The sequence below is a fragment of the Perognathus longimembris genome, chromosome 17 (genome assembly GCF_023159225.1).
Source record: "Perognathus longimembris pacificus isolate PPM17 chromosome 17, ASM2315922v1, whole genome shotgun sequence".
Classification (NCBI taxonomy): domain Eukaryota; kingdom Metazoa; phylum Chordata; class Mammalia; order Rodentia; family Heteromyidae; genus Perognathus; species Perognathus longimembris.
In genome coordinates, this window is record NC_063177.1 from 12,463,082 (window position 1) to 12,479,855 (window position 16,774).

At 38.4% G+C, this 16,774-nt stretch overlaps 1 protein-coding gene and 1 pseudogene across 24 annotated transcripts in view; both read left to right on the top strand.

The window, feature by feature from the left end:
- The window catches only part of Ncor1 (nuclear receptor corepressor 1), a 149,690-nt gene that overhangs the window by 14,621 nt on the left and 118,295 nt on the right, over positions 1 to 16,774 (top strand). For all 24 annotated transcript variants that reach the window (XM_048366693.1, XM_048366695.1, XM_048366691.1 and 21 more), the window contains exons 2-3: positions 7,641 to 7,818; positions 12,780 to 12,913. In XM_048366693.1, the coding sequence (XP_048222650.1) occupies positions 7,711 to 7,818; positions 12,780 to 12,913 (242 nt within the window). In that variant the 5' untranslated portion in view covers positions 7,641 to 7,710. The remainder of the gene's footprint in view (positions 1 to 7,640; positions 7,819 to 12,779; positions 12,914 to 16,774) is intronic.
- On the top strand, positions 2,989 to 3,680 carry LOC125366196 (annotated as a pseudogene).

A 16,774-nucleotide genomic window follows, 5' to 3' on the forward strand; every position in this document is an offset into this window, starting at 1 on the left:
GGGAATCGAACCTAGGGCCTCGTGTATATGAGGCAGGCACTCTTGCCACTAGGCCATATCCCCAGCCCCAGATAATAGTTCTTAACGTATGATTATCCAGTATTTCTGTACTGGGAAACATCCTTTCTCACTTCATATGAGACATATAAGATGAGAACAGCATCATTTTTCATTTAAGGATTATTTGTTGAATGAATGTACCCATCAGATAATTGTATCCTATTTAAAGGTTTTCCTTTTAGTATCATTTGATTGGGGCTAATGTAAAAACTTGAAAGGCTTTTGTGTGTGTGTTTAAACCAAGACCCCCATATTTAATGCAACCTTGGCTTTTCTTTATTTAGCTTGCATTCATCTGTTGGTTTTCCAAGTAAGATGTTGTAAGAGACTACAAATAAAATACCATGTTATTGTCATTCCCCCAGGGCAATATTTTTTTTTTTAGCTGGGAGTTTATTTTATGAAGAGTAAGTTCTTGTATAATATTGTAGCTTTGTATAAATTCAGAATTCATTTAGAAGGTTTTTAGTCTATTCTCTCCCAGAGTCTGACATCTTGACAGCCTCAGAGGTTCAGAAAGTTGCCTTAAAAATTATTATAAAGGTGATGTGTATAGCAAGGTTACTGTTACATAGTCAGGTAAAGTGTATATTTCCTTTTTTTTGCTAGTCCTGGGGCTTGAACTCAGGGCCTGGGCACTGTCCCTGAGCTTTTGCACAAGGCTAGCACTCTACCACTTGAACCACAGAGTCACTTCTGTCTTTTTCTGTTTATGTGGTATTGAGGAATCAAAGCCAGGGCTAGGCAAGCACTCTACCGCTGAACCACATTCTCAGCCAAGAGTATATTTCCTCTTGGACAAAGTCACACCTTCCTTTGTTATCTTCCAGTTTTTCCCTCAAGGTTGCCTGGTTTATTATTTTGTTTTTGTTTTTGCCTGTGCTCAAGGCTAGCTATCACTTGAGCCACAGAGCCACTTCTGGCTTTTTCTTAGTAGTTTATGGGAGATAAGAGTCTCACAGACTTTCCTGTGTGGGTTGACCTTTTACCATGATCCTCATATCTCAGCCTCCTGAGTAGCTAGGATTATAGGTTGAGTCACTATCACCCTGCAGAAGGCTGACTCTTTTTTTTTTTTTTTTGCCAGTCCTGGGGCTTGAACTCAGGGACTGAGCACTGTCCTTGGCTTCTTTTTGCTCAAGGCTGATAATACTTGAGCACCACTTCTGGCTTTTTCTGCTTATGTGGTACTGAGGAATCCAACCCAGGGCTTCATGCATGCAAGGCCAGCACTCTACTACTAAGCTATATTCCCAGCCCAGAAGGTTGTCTTTCTTTACCTCTTCCCTAGACTATAGGATTTCAGCTGGTTGGGATGCCTAGTAGGCTGATCCTTTTCAGCCTTTACCTGCCTAATGTGCCTTTGGAGTTGAATCAGAACTGGATTGCGTTGTGGGAGTTTGTTAAAATCTAATCTGGTAAAATTTAGTAAACTATTTTGCCGTCTACAGTGTCATAGAGGCCATTTCCCTATCTCATACTTCTGTATCAGACTTTATTATTTGATCAGCTAAAACTGAGTTGTATATTTCTTTTTTTCCCCTCAAGGCTAACACTCTACCACTTGAGTCACAGCACCACTTCAGGCTTTTTCTGTTTATTTGGTGCTAAGTCATCAAACCCAGGGCTTCATGCATGAGAGGCAAGCACTCTACCACTAAGCCACATTTCAGCCCCTGAGTTGTATATTTCATAGGATTCTTTTTCTAGTTTTAAATGTAGGCCTTACCTCGATGTGTGACCCTTAGTGGATTCATTTTGGCTTTTCTGAAGAGTCATCTGTAGGCTTGCCACAGTGAAGTATATTTTTAGCTCTTTTTCCAAGATAGCTTAGGCCACCTTGAAAACCTATCCAAGTACATTTGGTTATGCAAAAATAGTAGGCCAAAAGCCAGGAGTTCCTAGTGAGAGAAGAATTAGCTTTTTATATTTGGAAGATTGTATTTGAAGGTGGTTGTTGAAAAATAAATTGCTTCTCTCTGTGTGTGTGTGCACTGTCATACGTGTGTCCATGTGTCCCTCCCATTCCCCTGAAAGGAGAGGCTTGAGGTTCCTCTATTGCCACCAGATCAGAGTATTTCTCCTTTGTGTCTTTTACACATTTGGTTTCTGTGAGATGTTTGAGGAGAGAATGCTAGTCAGAAAGCAAAAAGATGAACACTTATTTTATGCCTGGAGGAAAGTTGTTTTTTTTCCTGTGTTGCTTAGGGGCTTGGACTCAGGGCCTGGGCACTGTCTTAGGCCTGGATGCTGTCCCTGAGCTTTTTTGTTCAAAGTTAATACTTTACCATTTGAGCTACAGTTCCATGTCTAGCTTTTTTGTGGTTAATTGGAGATAAGAATTTCAGGGACTTTCCTGCCCAGACTGGCTTTGAACTTCAGTCCTCAAGTCTCAGCCTCTTGTGTAACCAGGATTATAGGTGTGAGCCACTGGTACTTCCCTTATTTACTTATTTATTTGCCAGTCCTGGGCCTTGGACTCAGGGCTTGGGCACTGTCCCTGGCTTCTTCTTGCTCAAGGCTAGCACTCTACCACTTGAGCCACAGCACCACTTCTGGCCATTTTCTATATATGTAGTGCTGGGGTATCGAACCCAGGGCTTTATGTATACGGGGCAAGCACTCTTGCCACTAGGCCATATTCCCAGCCCCTTCCCTTGTTAATTTTGGTGTTTGGTACTGGTGCTTGAACTCAGTACTTCACACTTTTGCTTAGCTTTTTGGCTTGTTTTCCACACACTGCTGGCACTCTGTCCCTTATGCCACTTTCAGTTACCGACTGTAAAAAACTCTTAAGCCATACAAATAATACTTATTTCCAAACACCCAGGCCCCCCCAGCCCCCCAATAAATAAGCCTCCACATTGGCTTTTCAAAAGCCTTCTCCCTGGGTCACGGAAGCGACTTCTGGTGGAAGGAGAAGCCCGTTCTGAGTTCTGGTAGGCAGCAGACAACACTGGCCGTCTCCCTGGCAATGTGAAGTTTGCTGATCTGGAAAGGCCACTGCTTGTTCAAAGAATGATGGCATTTAAGCAGACACCAAAAAAGGATTGGTACAGTATTTTGGGTGCAGACCCATATGCAGATGTGGCTGACCTAAAACAAAAATATCAAAAACTCGTATTAATGTATCATCCAGATAAACAAAGTACACATCTGCCAGCAGGAACGGTGGAAGAATATATACAAAAGTTCATCGAAATTGATCAGGCATGGAAAATTCTAGGGAATGAAGAAACTAAAAAAAGAGTATGACCTGCAGCGGCATAATGATGAGCTATGAAATATGGGACCAGTAGATGCTCAAGTGTATCTTGAAGAAATGTCTTGGAATGAAGATGATCATTCTTCTTCGCTGAATTGCTGGTGTGATGGAAAATATACCATCTCCAAAGATGAAGCAGAAGAACTTAGCCTAATCTCTTGTGATACATGTTCACTAATTATAGAACTCCTTAACTACAGCTAAACTTGTTCACTGCTTGGAATCCTTTAACAGAGTACTCAGACATGATAAGAAGACGCCTCTCAAACTTCAAGAAAATGAATTCTTATTTCGGTCAACCAAGAAAATACAAGATCAAGCAAAGGCCACCTCAGACTAATATAGAAAATGGCTTATATTTATTTGTAATATAGATATACAGTTTGCCACAAGAAGGACTTGGATTATAAATTATATGTACCCAGATGGAGACTTTTATTTCTCAATATAGAAAGTAATTATTTTCCATAACAGAAGTATGTCTCTTGGCAAAATGCTTCTTTGTGGTAACTTTTTCAGATCTAACAGATGATGTTTTTTAGCTGCCAAAGTTATGCTGCTGTAGACCTAAGGTAATTAGAATTAAGTTAGAATCTTTGTGATCAATATGAGAGTCCAGTTGTCTCATAAAAAAGGCTACATATAGATACATGTGAAATTAAAAGTGAAGCAGGTAATTGGCATCTGTAGAAAGACAGGTAAACTTTGGAGTCAGAAGCTTGGGATCACAGCTATTATAAACCTTATGTATAACTTAGGAAAAGGAAGGTTTAAAATAATTATTTGACACTGGGCATCTTTATCCTTTTTGTGTCAGTTTTGAGATACAGAATCAACTGTCTGTATGTATGAATGAACCACTCATTACTGATACAATGATTTGGATTTCTTTAATGAATCACAGATTGAAGCATTTTGTGGATGTTATACCCTTAAAGAATTATTTTATATGTATTTAATGTTCTCTGTATAGTGTAAGTCAGAATTCATTTAAAGAACTTTGAAGATCCTTTATGGGATCAGTGAAAGATTTTTATATAACTTTAGTAGACAAGAGATTACTTTCATTGTACCTATACAACCAAAAATTAAAAAATGTAATCATCTAGCTCCCCCTCCCATTATTTGTATTTATGTCATAAAATATAGATGGAATTCTTATTTTGAATTAGTTTCTTTTACTTTTTTGAGATATGGTCTCACTATATATACCTTAGGCTGGCCTTACATTCAAGACTTTTCCTGCCTCAACCTCCCAGTACTAGGATTATGGGTGTTCCACACTGCCTGGCTTGGGATACATTTGTATCCAAATGTTAGCTTGTACAACTTGAATAAAGTGTGGCTTTTCTTTGCATTAAGCAATTAAAATAATTAAAACTGAATTGCAGATAGTTCATTGGCAAGTACATGATTTTAGCTGTAGTATAAACTCACTTGAACAGGAGACAATAATCAAGTCAAAAGAATAAATGTTTGCTAATCATCAGAAAATCTATCACTATTTGGGCTGTCAAGTAGAAATCCAAAAATCACTTAGGGGCCAGATCTGTAAAATCAAAATATATTTGAAAACAGTTAATAAAGGTGGTATATTAAAAAAAAAAAAAGCCTTCTCCCTGGAGCATGTGCAGGTCTACAGATAAAGGAAGTACCACAGGTGGCTTGAGTGTGTGTTCTAAACATTTCAGCCCCGAATGTAATTGCTGTAAAAACTTGCTTCTTAAATTTTTCCTACTGCCCGATCATTCCAGGGGAATTATTGAATTTATCTGTTCAGACTTCTTATCAGTATTGGCTGGGTGGCTTCACATTTGCTGACTTCCATGCTTTGAGCTGTGAGGGAAGCAGATAGGTAACAGGCAGAGGAAGAGAGCTAGAACTTGTTTACACTTTCTTCAGGAGTGAATAAGTGTGGTATGCCTGTTATCTTACCTATTACCTAGTAACACAAAAACTTAGAGCTATTTTTCAAGTTACACTGAATACCAATTTTCTAAAAATTTTGTTTTTTCAGACCTAATTGGTTAAATAATTTGATTAAAATAGGGGATTGTGTCTAGTTGGCATGCTGAATTTTATTTTCCTTTGAATTTGCTCTCTTTCATCCTAACTGTATATGAATCCTAAAATATGGTTTGTATGTATAGAAAGTCTTTGTCATGGGAATTTTACATGTTTTTACATATAATTAAGATTTATATAGAGATTCTACATATTTTTTAAATTATATTTAGTATTCCCTATCATATAAATATTATTGTTATACACACAAATCATTGCCACTATAGAACAAAAATATATAACCATGTTTTAAAATGTGAATACTTGGTAGTGTAAAGGTATTTTTGTTTGTTTTTTGTCAGTCATGGGGCTTGAACTCAGGGCTCGGGGGCTGTCCTTGAGCTGCTTTGCTCAAGGTTAGCACTCTACCTCTGTGAGCCTTAGCTCCACTTCCAGTTTCCTAATGGTTAATTGGAGATAAAAGTCTCAAGGACTTTCCTTCCTGGGCTGACTTTGAACCAGGATCCTCAGATCTATACGATAGCTAGATAGCTACGAGTACAGGTGTGAGCCACCAGCAGTGTACTCTGCAAGGTATCTGTTTTCATTTTGGTCAGTCTGAATTTAATATTTAAGTGCTCTCTTGTAGAATTTTTATGACAAAGGGACTCTGATAGTCATGTGAAAGAGGAAATGTGTTACATATGGAATGTGAAGGTTTTGAAAGTAGAAGCAACAAAGTAGTAAGGAGAAACTTACCCTACTAATCATAATATGTCATTTGATCATGATACAGTTTATAATGCTATCAAAATTTCAAATATGATATAGCACAGGGAAAGACAAATTAGTGAGTTAAGAATTGTGGATGAGTCCCTGGTACTGGTGGTTCAAGTCTGTAATCCTAGCTATTCAGGAGGCTAAGATCTGAGGATTACAGTTCAAAGCCAGCTGGGGAAGTAAAGTCCAAGAGACTCTTATCTCCAAATAAGCACCCAAATAGCCGGAAGTGTAGCTGTGGCTCAAGTGGTAGAGCACTAACCTTGAGCAAAAAAAGCTCAGGGACAGTGCCCAGATCCTGATTTCAAGCCCCAGGACCAGTATACCCCCCCCCCCAAAAATTGTGGATGAATAGGAACATACTTTATAATAAAAATTTCTTTTACTATAATCCTAGTTCTTCAGGAGGCTCAGATCTGAGGTTATGGTTTGAAGCTTGCTGGGGCACGAAAGGTTGTGAGACACCTGACCACTAAAAAGCTGGAAATGAAGCTGTGGCTGAAAGCGTTAAAATGTACTAGCCTTGAGCAAAACAAACAAACAAAAAACCCCTCAAGGACAGCGCCCAGTTCATGTCTGAGTTCAAGGCCCAGGACCAGCAACCTCCCCCCCTCCCCCCCAAAAAAAGCATTTATGCCAGGTACCAGATGACTTAGGCCTGTAATCTGAGATACTCAGGAGACTGAGATCTGAGGATCAAGATTTGAAGTCAGGCCAGGCAGATAAATCCAAGACATTCCTGTCTCTTGTTAGTCAGCAAAAAGTTGGAAGTGGAGGCAGGACTCAAGTAGTAGAGTGCCTGCTGTGAGCAGAAAGAGCCCAATGGGAATTTGAGTCCCTGAGTTCAAGCTCCCATACCAAAGAAAACCACAACAAAAAACCAACCAAACCGAAACCAAAACAACAGTAAAAAAACAAAACAAAACAACCCAACAAACCCAGTGGCTTTCAGTTTTTTTTTATGTACTATTTTATTCCCATAGAAATGTAGAGAGCTCTGATAGATATGTCTTCCTACCACCTGTGTTTCCTAAACTTAATAGTTTATCATAGTAGCTTCAGTGTTTTGTTTTCTAAGTTGTGGGGCTTGAACTCAGGGCCTAGGCTCTGTCTCTGAGCTCTTTTGCTCAAGCCTAGCACTCTATTGCTTGGAGTGACAGCACCACATCTGATTTTCTGGTGGTTAATTGGAGATGAGAGTCTCATGGACTTTCCTTCCCAGGCTGGCTTCAAACTGTGATCCTCAGATCTTAGTCCCCTGAGAAACTAGGATTGTAGGCAGGAGCCACCAGTACCTTGCTAACTGTATCTTTTTTTTATTTTTTGGGGGCTGGGGATATGGCCTAGTGGCAAGAGAGCTTGCCTCATATACATGAAGCCCAAATCTTAGTAACTTTTATTAAGCAAATAACATTGAGAAGGCTTTTACCGGTGATTGTAGTTTTATTTATGGAGCTACAGTTTTTGGTTATTAGAAGCCCGTTTGATTTTTTTAGTTCTTATGAATTGTTTTTTTCTTCATCCTGTTTAGGTGGTTTCCTAGAAACATGGTTGATTGTTGGACTTGATCTCACAGCCCAGTGAGGACTTCTTTACTGATAATGTCAAGTTCAGGATATCCTCCCAACCAAGGAGCATTCAGTACAGAACAAAGTCGTTACCCCCCCCATTCTGTCCAGTACACCTTTCCTAGTACCCGCCACCAGCAGGTAAGAAGCAAATACTTGCAAAATGCGTACATATTTTGTATTTTTCCATTTATTGTTTATTTGTCAGAAATCAAATGTACCTTTTTCTTTTTTTAGTGACAAGAATTATTACCAAAGATGGGCAACCAAAGTTTGGAATTAATTATCTTCATCTTTTTACTTTGGTTTTTCTGATAGATTTTCGAGATTGAGCATGTTTCTGGTTCTTTTTTGGGGGTGGAGTGGGGTGGGGTAGGGGTATAGTAATTGATAGAAAAGAAGAAGTTAAAGTTAAGCTGGGTACTGGTAGCTCATGCCAATAATCCTAGCTAATCTGGAGGCTGAAATGCAGAGGACCAAGATTTGAAGACAGCCTAGTCAGGAAAGTCCCTGAGACTCATATCTCCAATTAACCACCAGAAAGTAGAAGTGGAGCTTTGGCTCAAGTGGTAGAGTGCTGACCTTGAGCAAAAAATCTAAGGGACAGAGCCCAAGCTCCAGTATTGTGCTTCACCCCTTCCCAGGGAATAAAAAAGTTGCCTAGAGTTTCTAAATTAAGTCCTATATTTACATTCCATATTCTGGGTGAGTTTTGTTTGTTTGTTTTTTTTTTTTTTTTTGCCAGTCCTGGGCCTTGGACTCAGGGCCTGAGCACTGTCCCTGGCTTCTTCCCGCTCAAGGCTAGCACTCTGCCACTTGAGCCACAGCGCCGCTTCTGGCCGTTTTCTGTGTATGTGGTGCTGGGGAATCTAACCTAGGGCCTCGTTTATCCGAGGCAGGCACTCTTGCCACTAGGCTATATCCCCAGCCCCTATCCCTTTCTTAAATTGTAGATTTATTATCTTGGCAGATAGTTTGAAGAATAAACTTTGGTTTTATTTTCACATTGTTTTCTTTCTTTTTAAAATTTATTTATTAATTAAACAGAAATTTTTTGATAAGGTAATGTGCAAAAAGGGTACAGTTACATAGTAGGGCAGTGTGTACATTTCTTGTGATATCTTACACCCTGTTTTTCTTTCCCTTCCCTAGGTCAGGCAGACATATATACAACACATTGTTTTCTATTTCACTGATTTCTGATTTATTATTTTCTTCCTTCTAGTATTACTTACATATATAACCATTTCTTTTGCCATCAGAACTGGAAGTAGTACTATACTATTGCTCTCATATTTTTAATTTTATTTAAAAAAATTGTTATTGTAAAGGTGATGTACAGAAGTGTTATAGTTACACAAGTCAGATAATGAATACATTTCTTTCTGGACAATGTTGCCCCTTTCCTCACTTTCCCAGTTTTTCCCTCCACAGTTATATAGTTCATTTTCTTTTCTTTTCTTTTTTTTTGGCCAGTCCTGCGGCTTAAACTCAGGGTCTGAGCACTGTCTCTGGCTTCTTTTTGCTCAAGGCTAGCACTCTACCACATGAGCTACAGTGCCTCTTCTGGCTTCTTTTTTTTTTAAATATATGTGGTGCTGAGGAATCGAACCCAGGGCTTCATGCATGCTAGTAGGCGAGCACTTTACCACTAGACCATATTCCCTGCCCCTATATAGTTAATTTTCAACATAGTGTCTTAGAGAGGGCCATTGCTGCGTTTGTTTATTACCCTTTGTTCTTCCATTTTCTTTTATATTTAAGTTTTTTTTTTAAATTTTTTATTATTTAAGTTATTTTTTTCTTGCTGGTTATATCCTTTCAAAATTCTTTCAATGCTAGGGGGTATATAGTTCAGTGAGGCCCTGAGTTAAATCTCAAAGCACCACCAATCCAAACTCATAGTCTAAAAAACAAATAAAAAACCAGAATGTTTGTAGTTGGGATAATTTTCAAGTACTTTAATTCTCAGGAGTTTGTAGTGGGTTCAAAGTTGTATTTTATCTGAAGTTGGAATATATGCTATGTCTATTTTGCTTCTATTAATGTTGCTGATGAAAATCTTCTTAGGCTCCTTGTTACATAGCAGAATATATGTTCTTTATTTCTGAGAACTTTCAGTAAAGCTTTCACTTTATCTTTGGTTTCCTAAAGATTTTGGGTATCCAAGGTAGATTAATATTTATATTGCTTCTAGACCCTTTCCAATCTAAGGATTTTTCTAACACCTGAGAAATGCTATTCAATTATTTCTTAGACTATTGTCCCTCACCTGTGTGTGTGGGTTGTTGAACCTTGTTACTGTGGCACTATTGAAAATTTTCCTCTTTTAAAAATATCTGTGCTTTATTGAGTTTTGAGAGAATTCCTGTTCTATTTTAGCTTTCATTTGCCCTTCAAATGTTTAACTGTAGTTGAGCAAGTTTTTAATTTCTTTCATTGCTATTTGATTCTTTTTGAGGATATAATTACTTATTCTTGTTGCTTTTCTGCCTTAATATTTTACCTATTTTCTTAAATGTATATTATTTTTTCTTTTGGTGTCATTTAAAAATTGTAAGTGATTTTTTGTGTTCTGATTACTATTTTGTTTTTACATTTAAAACAAAATTTTATTGTTTAGGTATTGTGGAGAGAGGTTACAATTTCATAAGTCAGGTAATGAGTACATTTTTTTTTTTTTTTTTTGGGTGGTGGTGGTGAGGCTTGAACTGCTCAGGGTCTGGGTGCTGCCCCTGAGCTTTTTCCATCAAGCCTATAGTACTCTACCACTTGGAGTCAGCACCATTTCTAGTTTTCTGGGATTGGTGATAATAGTCTCATAGGCTTTCCTTTCCAGGCTGACTTTGAACCAATGATCCACAGATCTCAGCCTCTTGGGTAGCTAGTATTACAGGCATGAGCCACTGGTGCCTAGCTAGGAGTACATTTTTTTTTTTTTTTTGGACAGTGTCACCCCTTTCTTTGCTTTCCTCCAGTTGACTTTTTTTTGCCAGTCCTGTGGCTTGAACTCAGGGCCTGGGCACTGTTCCTGGCTTCTTTTTGCTCAAGGCTAGTACTCTGCCAACTGAAGCCACAGCACCAGTTCAGGCCTTTTCTATACATATGTGGTGCTGAGGAATCGAACCTAGGGCTTCATGTATACGAGGCAAGCACTCTTGCCACTAGGGCATATTCCCAGCCCCTAGTTGACTTTTTATCAGTTTTTTTCTTCAACTACCATGAGTTTTGTTTTCTGTCATTTGCTTATGGACAAAATATCTAGACGTATCTATTACCTCCTTAACCCTGGACAGCTCAATTTTATCTGTTCATAGTTTTTTTTCTTCTTTTTTTGTAATGATCCTAGGGATAGAACTCAGGGCTTGGGAAACTGTCCCTGTGGTTTATTTATTTTACTTATTTTACTTAAGGCCAGCACTTTTCTACTTGCCACAGTTCCACTTTCTGGCTTTTTGGTAGTTGGAGATAAGAGTCTCATGGACTTTCCTGCCAGGGCTAACTTCAACCTGGATACCTCAGATGTCAGCCTTCTAAATAGCTAGGATTTCAGGCATGACCACTAGTGTGTGGCCTGTTCATGATTTTTAAAGCTTTTTTCTTGACTTAGAATTTACGTAACAAAAAATTTACTTTAAAAATTATGCAGTATAGTAGCTATTAGTATTAGAATTTACATAACAAAATTTACTTTAAAAAGTATGTAATATAGTAGCTATTAGTGTTTTCAATATATTGTGCTTTGTTATCTAAATCCAGAAAATTTCCATACCTGAAATGAAGCCTGATACCTGATAGCAGCTCTGTTTCCCTAATTTAGTCTGTCTCTGTGAATTTGCATCATGTAGATATTCATGTAAATGGAATAATAATAGTTGACCTTAAACAAAAATCAGGCCTTTAAAATTTAGCATAATTTTTTAAACATTCATTTGTTTCCAAGTATGTATTGATGTTTTATTTATTTATTTTGCCAGTCTTGGAGCTTGGGTCTAACCTGATGATTTCTATAACTCTGTTAGCTTCCTAATTTGTGTAAGCATCAAATGCACTCTAGGATTTTATATTGAACACATAATAATATAAATGAGATTTTACTTACTTGAGCAATATAGATTGGGAATATTAGGTCATTCTTTTATTTTTTTTTACCAGTCCTGGAGCTTGGACTCAGGGCCTGAGCACTGTCCCTGGCTTCTTTTTGCTCAAGGCTAGCCCTCTGCCACTTGAACCACAGCGCCACTTCAGGCCATTTTCTATATATGTGGTGCTGAGGAATCGAACCCAGGGCTTCATGTATACGAGTCAAGCACTCTTGCCACTAGGTCATTTTCCCAGCCCCTAGATTGGGAATAATAAGCTTATTAGAGGGATGAATAAACTGAACTTGATCTTGAAATTTCATTTTGAATTTTTTTCTAGTACTATGTTTTTGAACTCAAAGGTACATGCTTACTAAGCAGGTCTACTTGTGTGTCTACTTGACACACATCTGACTGCCCTACCCTCTTAAAAAATTTTTTTTTGTCCTGGTTATTTTATTTTATTTTTTTGAGGTTGTGTCTGACTTTCTGCTCAAGCATGATTGTAGACCTAGATCCATCTAATTTTAGGTTTCTTATCATAGGTGGGATGATAGGGCATACCACCATGCCCAGTTATAGTTGAGAAAAGGGTCCATGAACTTTTCTATTGCACTGAACTCAAACTTTGATCCTCTTGTTTTGGGCCTCTCGAGTAGCTAGGATTTAGGCATGACCTATTGTGCTCAGGTGCAGTAATAATATTATTTAATCTTGTCAAAAGTTTATTTGCTTATTTGTATTCCTTTTGTTCATCATCATGGGACACTAACAGTTTTTGTTTATGATCCCGAAAAGACATTTTGGAATGGACAGTCTAATTCTACTATTTTCAGTTATTTTTACTGTGATTAAAAATGTTGATTCCTTAAGTTTATCGGAGAAGAATTTACTAAGTGAAGAATTGGAAACATCCTTGCCATTTATTTCCATATTTAGTGTCCCTTAAGTAGTTGGTTTCATTTCATGATGCTGTCTACTTTTTGGTTAATAGCTTATTTATGATTGTTTTAATACCAGGAATTTGCAGTCCCTGACTATCGTTCTTCTCATCTCGAAGTTAGTCAGGCGTCACAGCTCTTGCAACAACAGCAACAGCAGCAGCTTCGAAGGCGACCTTCTTTGCTTTCCGAATTTCATCCAGGTTCTGACAGGTAATAGAATTTCTTTTATGTTTCCATCTAGTGTTATGTGATTATTTAAAGTATTTTATTACTGAGCAATGGCTGGTCATTTATAGTTTGTGTTTTGAGCTCTTTATGTTGGTTGATCTTTTGGAGTAGGTATCACAATAATTAATAGTGCTCTTTCCTTCCTATACTTTTTTCTTTCTGTTCCTTTCCTTGGAACTGAACCCAGGGCCTTGCTCTGGTTTGTTAGGAAAGTAACCTACCACCTGAGCTATGTGCCCTAGCTCTTAAGCTATTGAAACTTTTTTCCATAGGTGAGCATTAATGTTACTTTTTATATCTTGGCTATTGTGAATAAGGCTGTATAAAACATGGGAGAGCAGAATTGTAAAATTTCTTTTGGTTATATGTCCAGTAGAGGGTTTGCTATATCATGTTATTTCTGGATTTGGTGTGTGTGTGTATGTGTGTTTATGTATCTCTGTGTCACTTTTGGGGCTGAGGGCTGTCACTGAGCTTTTTTTTCCCCCTCTCTCAAGACTAGAGCTTTTTCCACTTGAGCCACAGATAGGCGTCTCTTTAGACTTTCCTATTTGGTCTGGCTTCAAACTGTGATGCTCAAATCTCACCCTTCTGTGTGGCAAGGATATGGCATGAATCACCAGTCAGACTTATTTCTATTTTTAAAATTTCTTTAGAAACCTCCATATCAGGGCTGGAAATGTGGCTCAGTGGTAGAGTGCTTGCCTTAGCATGCATGAAGCCCTGGGTTCGATTCCTCAGCACCACATAAACAGAAAAATGTTGGAAGTGCACTGTGGCTCAAGAAGTAGAGTACTAGCCTTGAGTAAAAAGAAGCCAGGGACAGTGCTCAGACCCTGAGTTCAAGCCCCAGGACTGGCAAAAAAAAAAAAAAAAAAAAGAAACTTCCATACCCCTCCCCTCCCCTCCCTTCCCTTCCCCTCCCTTCCCCTCCCTTCCAGGGTTTCAGTGTAAGTCAGGTATTGAGTACATTTCCTTTTGGACAATGTATCCCTTCCCTTGTTCTTTCCTTGTTCTTTCCCAGTTTTTTTTTTCCCCCCCATCTCTACCCACAATACTCTTCTTTTAAAAAAAATTATTGTGCCAGTCTACATTCCCACTATAAGCATCTCTTTTTGTCTGAATTCTTGTCCTTACATTTGTTATTTTTTGACTTTTTTATAATTATTATCCTAATGGGGAGAAAGTGGTATTGAATAATTGTTTTGGCTTCCAGTTCCCTGATTTTTCCAATCTTCTTCTCCTTAACTTGGTTAAATTAAAAAAAAAATAATTTTTTTTCCTGGTTAACTGATGCTGGGGCTTGAACTCAGAGCCAGAGCCTGCCCTTGAATGTTTTTGCTCAAGGGTAGCATTTTATCTCTTGAGCCAAAGCTTCACTTCTAGCTTTTTTGGTGGTTTAATTGGAGGTAAGAATCTCTCACAGACTTTCCTGCTTGCAATGCCCTCCTGAGATCTCAGCCTCCTTGTAACTTGATACAGGTGTAGGCCACTGGCAACTGAATCATTTCTGGCTTTTTGGTTGGTTGACTGGAGATGAGAGTCTCCCAGACTTTCCTGCCCAAGCTGCCTTTATGTGTAGCTGGGATTTTAGGTGCAGGCCCCTGGCACCTGGGTTTGTACAGAAGTAGTTTAGTTTCATGCATTCCCATTAGTTTATTTTTGTTGGAACATTTTGTTATTATAACAAATAATCATTGCCATGGCTAGTGCCCAGGAGCTTTCCCCAACTGTGTTCTCTTCTTAAATTTCAGTTTCTGGTTTTACACGTAGAGTTCCTCCCCACACAACCCATTTTGAGTTTATTGTTGTATATTATGTATGTTCAGTGCCTAATTTCAGTCTTTTCTGTGTGGAAATCCCCAGTCTTCTCAGCATTTTTTTTGGTGTGTTGTTGGGCCTGGGTGTTGTCTCTTGAGCTTTTGTTTTGTTTTGTTGCCAGTCCTGGGGCTTGAACTCAGGGCCTGAGCTTCTTTTTGCTCAAGGCTAGCACTCTGCCACTTGAGCCACAGCTCTACTTCTGGTTGTCTGGTGGTTGGACTTTCCTGCCCCGGCTGGCTTTGAACCACAAATGATTTGTTTTGTTTTGTTTTTGCCAGTCCTGGGGCTTGAACTCAGGGCCTGAGCACTGTCCCTGGTTTCTTTTTGCTGAAGGCTAGCACTCTACCACTTGAGCCACAGCGCCACTTTCTGCTTTTTTATATATGTGGTGCTGAGGAATCGAACCCAGGGCTTCATATATATGAGACGAGCACTTTACTACTAGGATCTTCCCAGCCAGAACCACTAATGTTTTGATTACTGTAGCTTTGTAACAATTTTATATCAGAAAGTATGTAACTCATGCTTTTGTTTTTCTTTTTTAAATAGTTTTGGCATTTGTAATCTATGTTTATGAGTTGTAAGATTTTTTTTTCTTGTGAAGAGATTGCACTGAATTTATAAATTATGTTGTGTAGTTTTAATTTTGTTACTATTACTTTTTTTGGTTCCAGTTCTGGACTTGAACTCAAAGGCCAGCAGTCTGTCACTTGAGCCAAAGTTCAACTTCCCGCTTTTTGGTGGTTAATTGGAGCTAAAAGGCTCATGGACTTTTCCTGCTTGGGATGGCTTCAAACTACAATCCTCAGATCTCAGCCTTCTGAGTAGTTAGGATTATAGGTGTGAGCCACCAGTGCCTACTTGCTTGTATTTCTAGTTACTAAGTTGTAGAAAGGTATCCTTGATTTGTACCAGTTATTAGGCTTTATTTGATTATGTTAGCTATGAGTTTTTCACAAATGTTTAAGCTATTTTCCGCCTATAACTGCTCCTCCTATACTTTTCTTTCTGTGTCTTTTCTTTTACACTTTTTTTAACTTCCTATTTCTAAACTTTTATGCTTCAGCAAGTATTTATTTTTATTTCCTGTTCCCCATGCAGAAAATAGGAAGTCAAGAATCCCTATTTCGGGCTGGGAATATGGCCTAGTGGCAAGAGTGCTTGCCTTGTATACATGAAGCCCTGGGTTCGATTCCCCAGCACCACATATATAGAAAATGGCCAGAAATGGTGTATGGCTCAAGTAGCAGAGTGGTAGCCTTGAGCAAAAAGAAGCCAGGGACAGTGCTCAGGCCCTGAGTTCAAGCTCAGGACTGGCCAAAAAAAAAAAAAAAAAAAAGAAAGAATTCCTATTTCCAAAGACTTAATAGTTTTATTGAGGGTCCTTTAATCATTCTTTTTACTTCTGAGTCATCAATTTTCATTTTTTCACTTTCATCTTTTAATTTATTTGAATTCTGAAATATTTTGTAATATTAAACCATCTTTATTAAATTCTTTTCCCTTCCCCTCCCCTTCCTTCCTTTCCCTTCCTCTTCCGTCCCTTCATTTCCTTTTTCTTTCTATCTCTTGCTCCTACTCTTTCTCTCTTTTCCTTCTCCTCTCTCTTCTCTCTTCTCCCCTTTGCCCTTTCCTTGGAATTCCTTATGAATACTTCCTAATTAGAGAAAATTTAAATGGTGGTAGTTGTGAGTGTTTTTTTGTTTTTTTTTAAAGAAATTCTTATCATACCATCCTAATTCCTTAGCACCTGTTAGAAGGGCATGCATGGTGTCCTGTTTTTCACAGTGATGAGCCAATACTTAGTTTATGTGTCTGGCTGATATAGTAGGCCAGACTTCCTAACAAAGGCTTTCATAACCACAACTGAGTTTTCTATGCCTTTGCTCTACTTCCCAGCTCCTTCACACTAAGGAAGAGTAGATAGAAAGCCATACCCACCCACTATTCTTAGCTCAGAGCAGCCAAGCTCTTGGAGCAAATGGGAATGATCAAAACCCCACATGGAACTATTTCAGATAC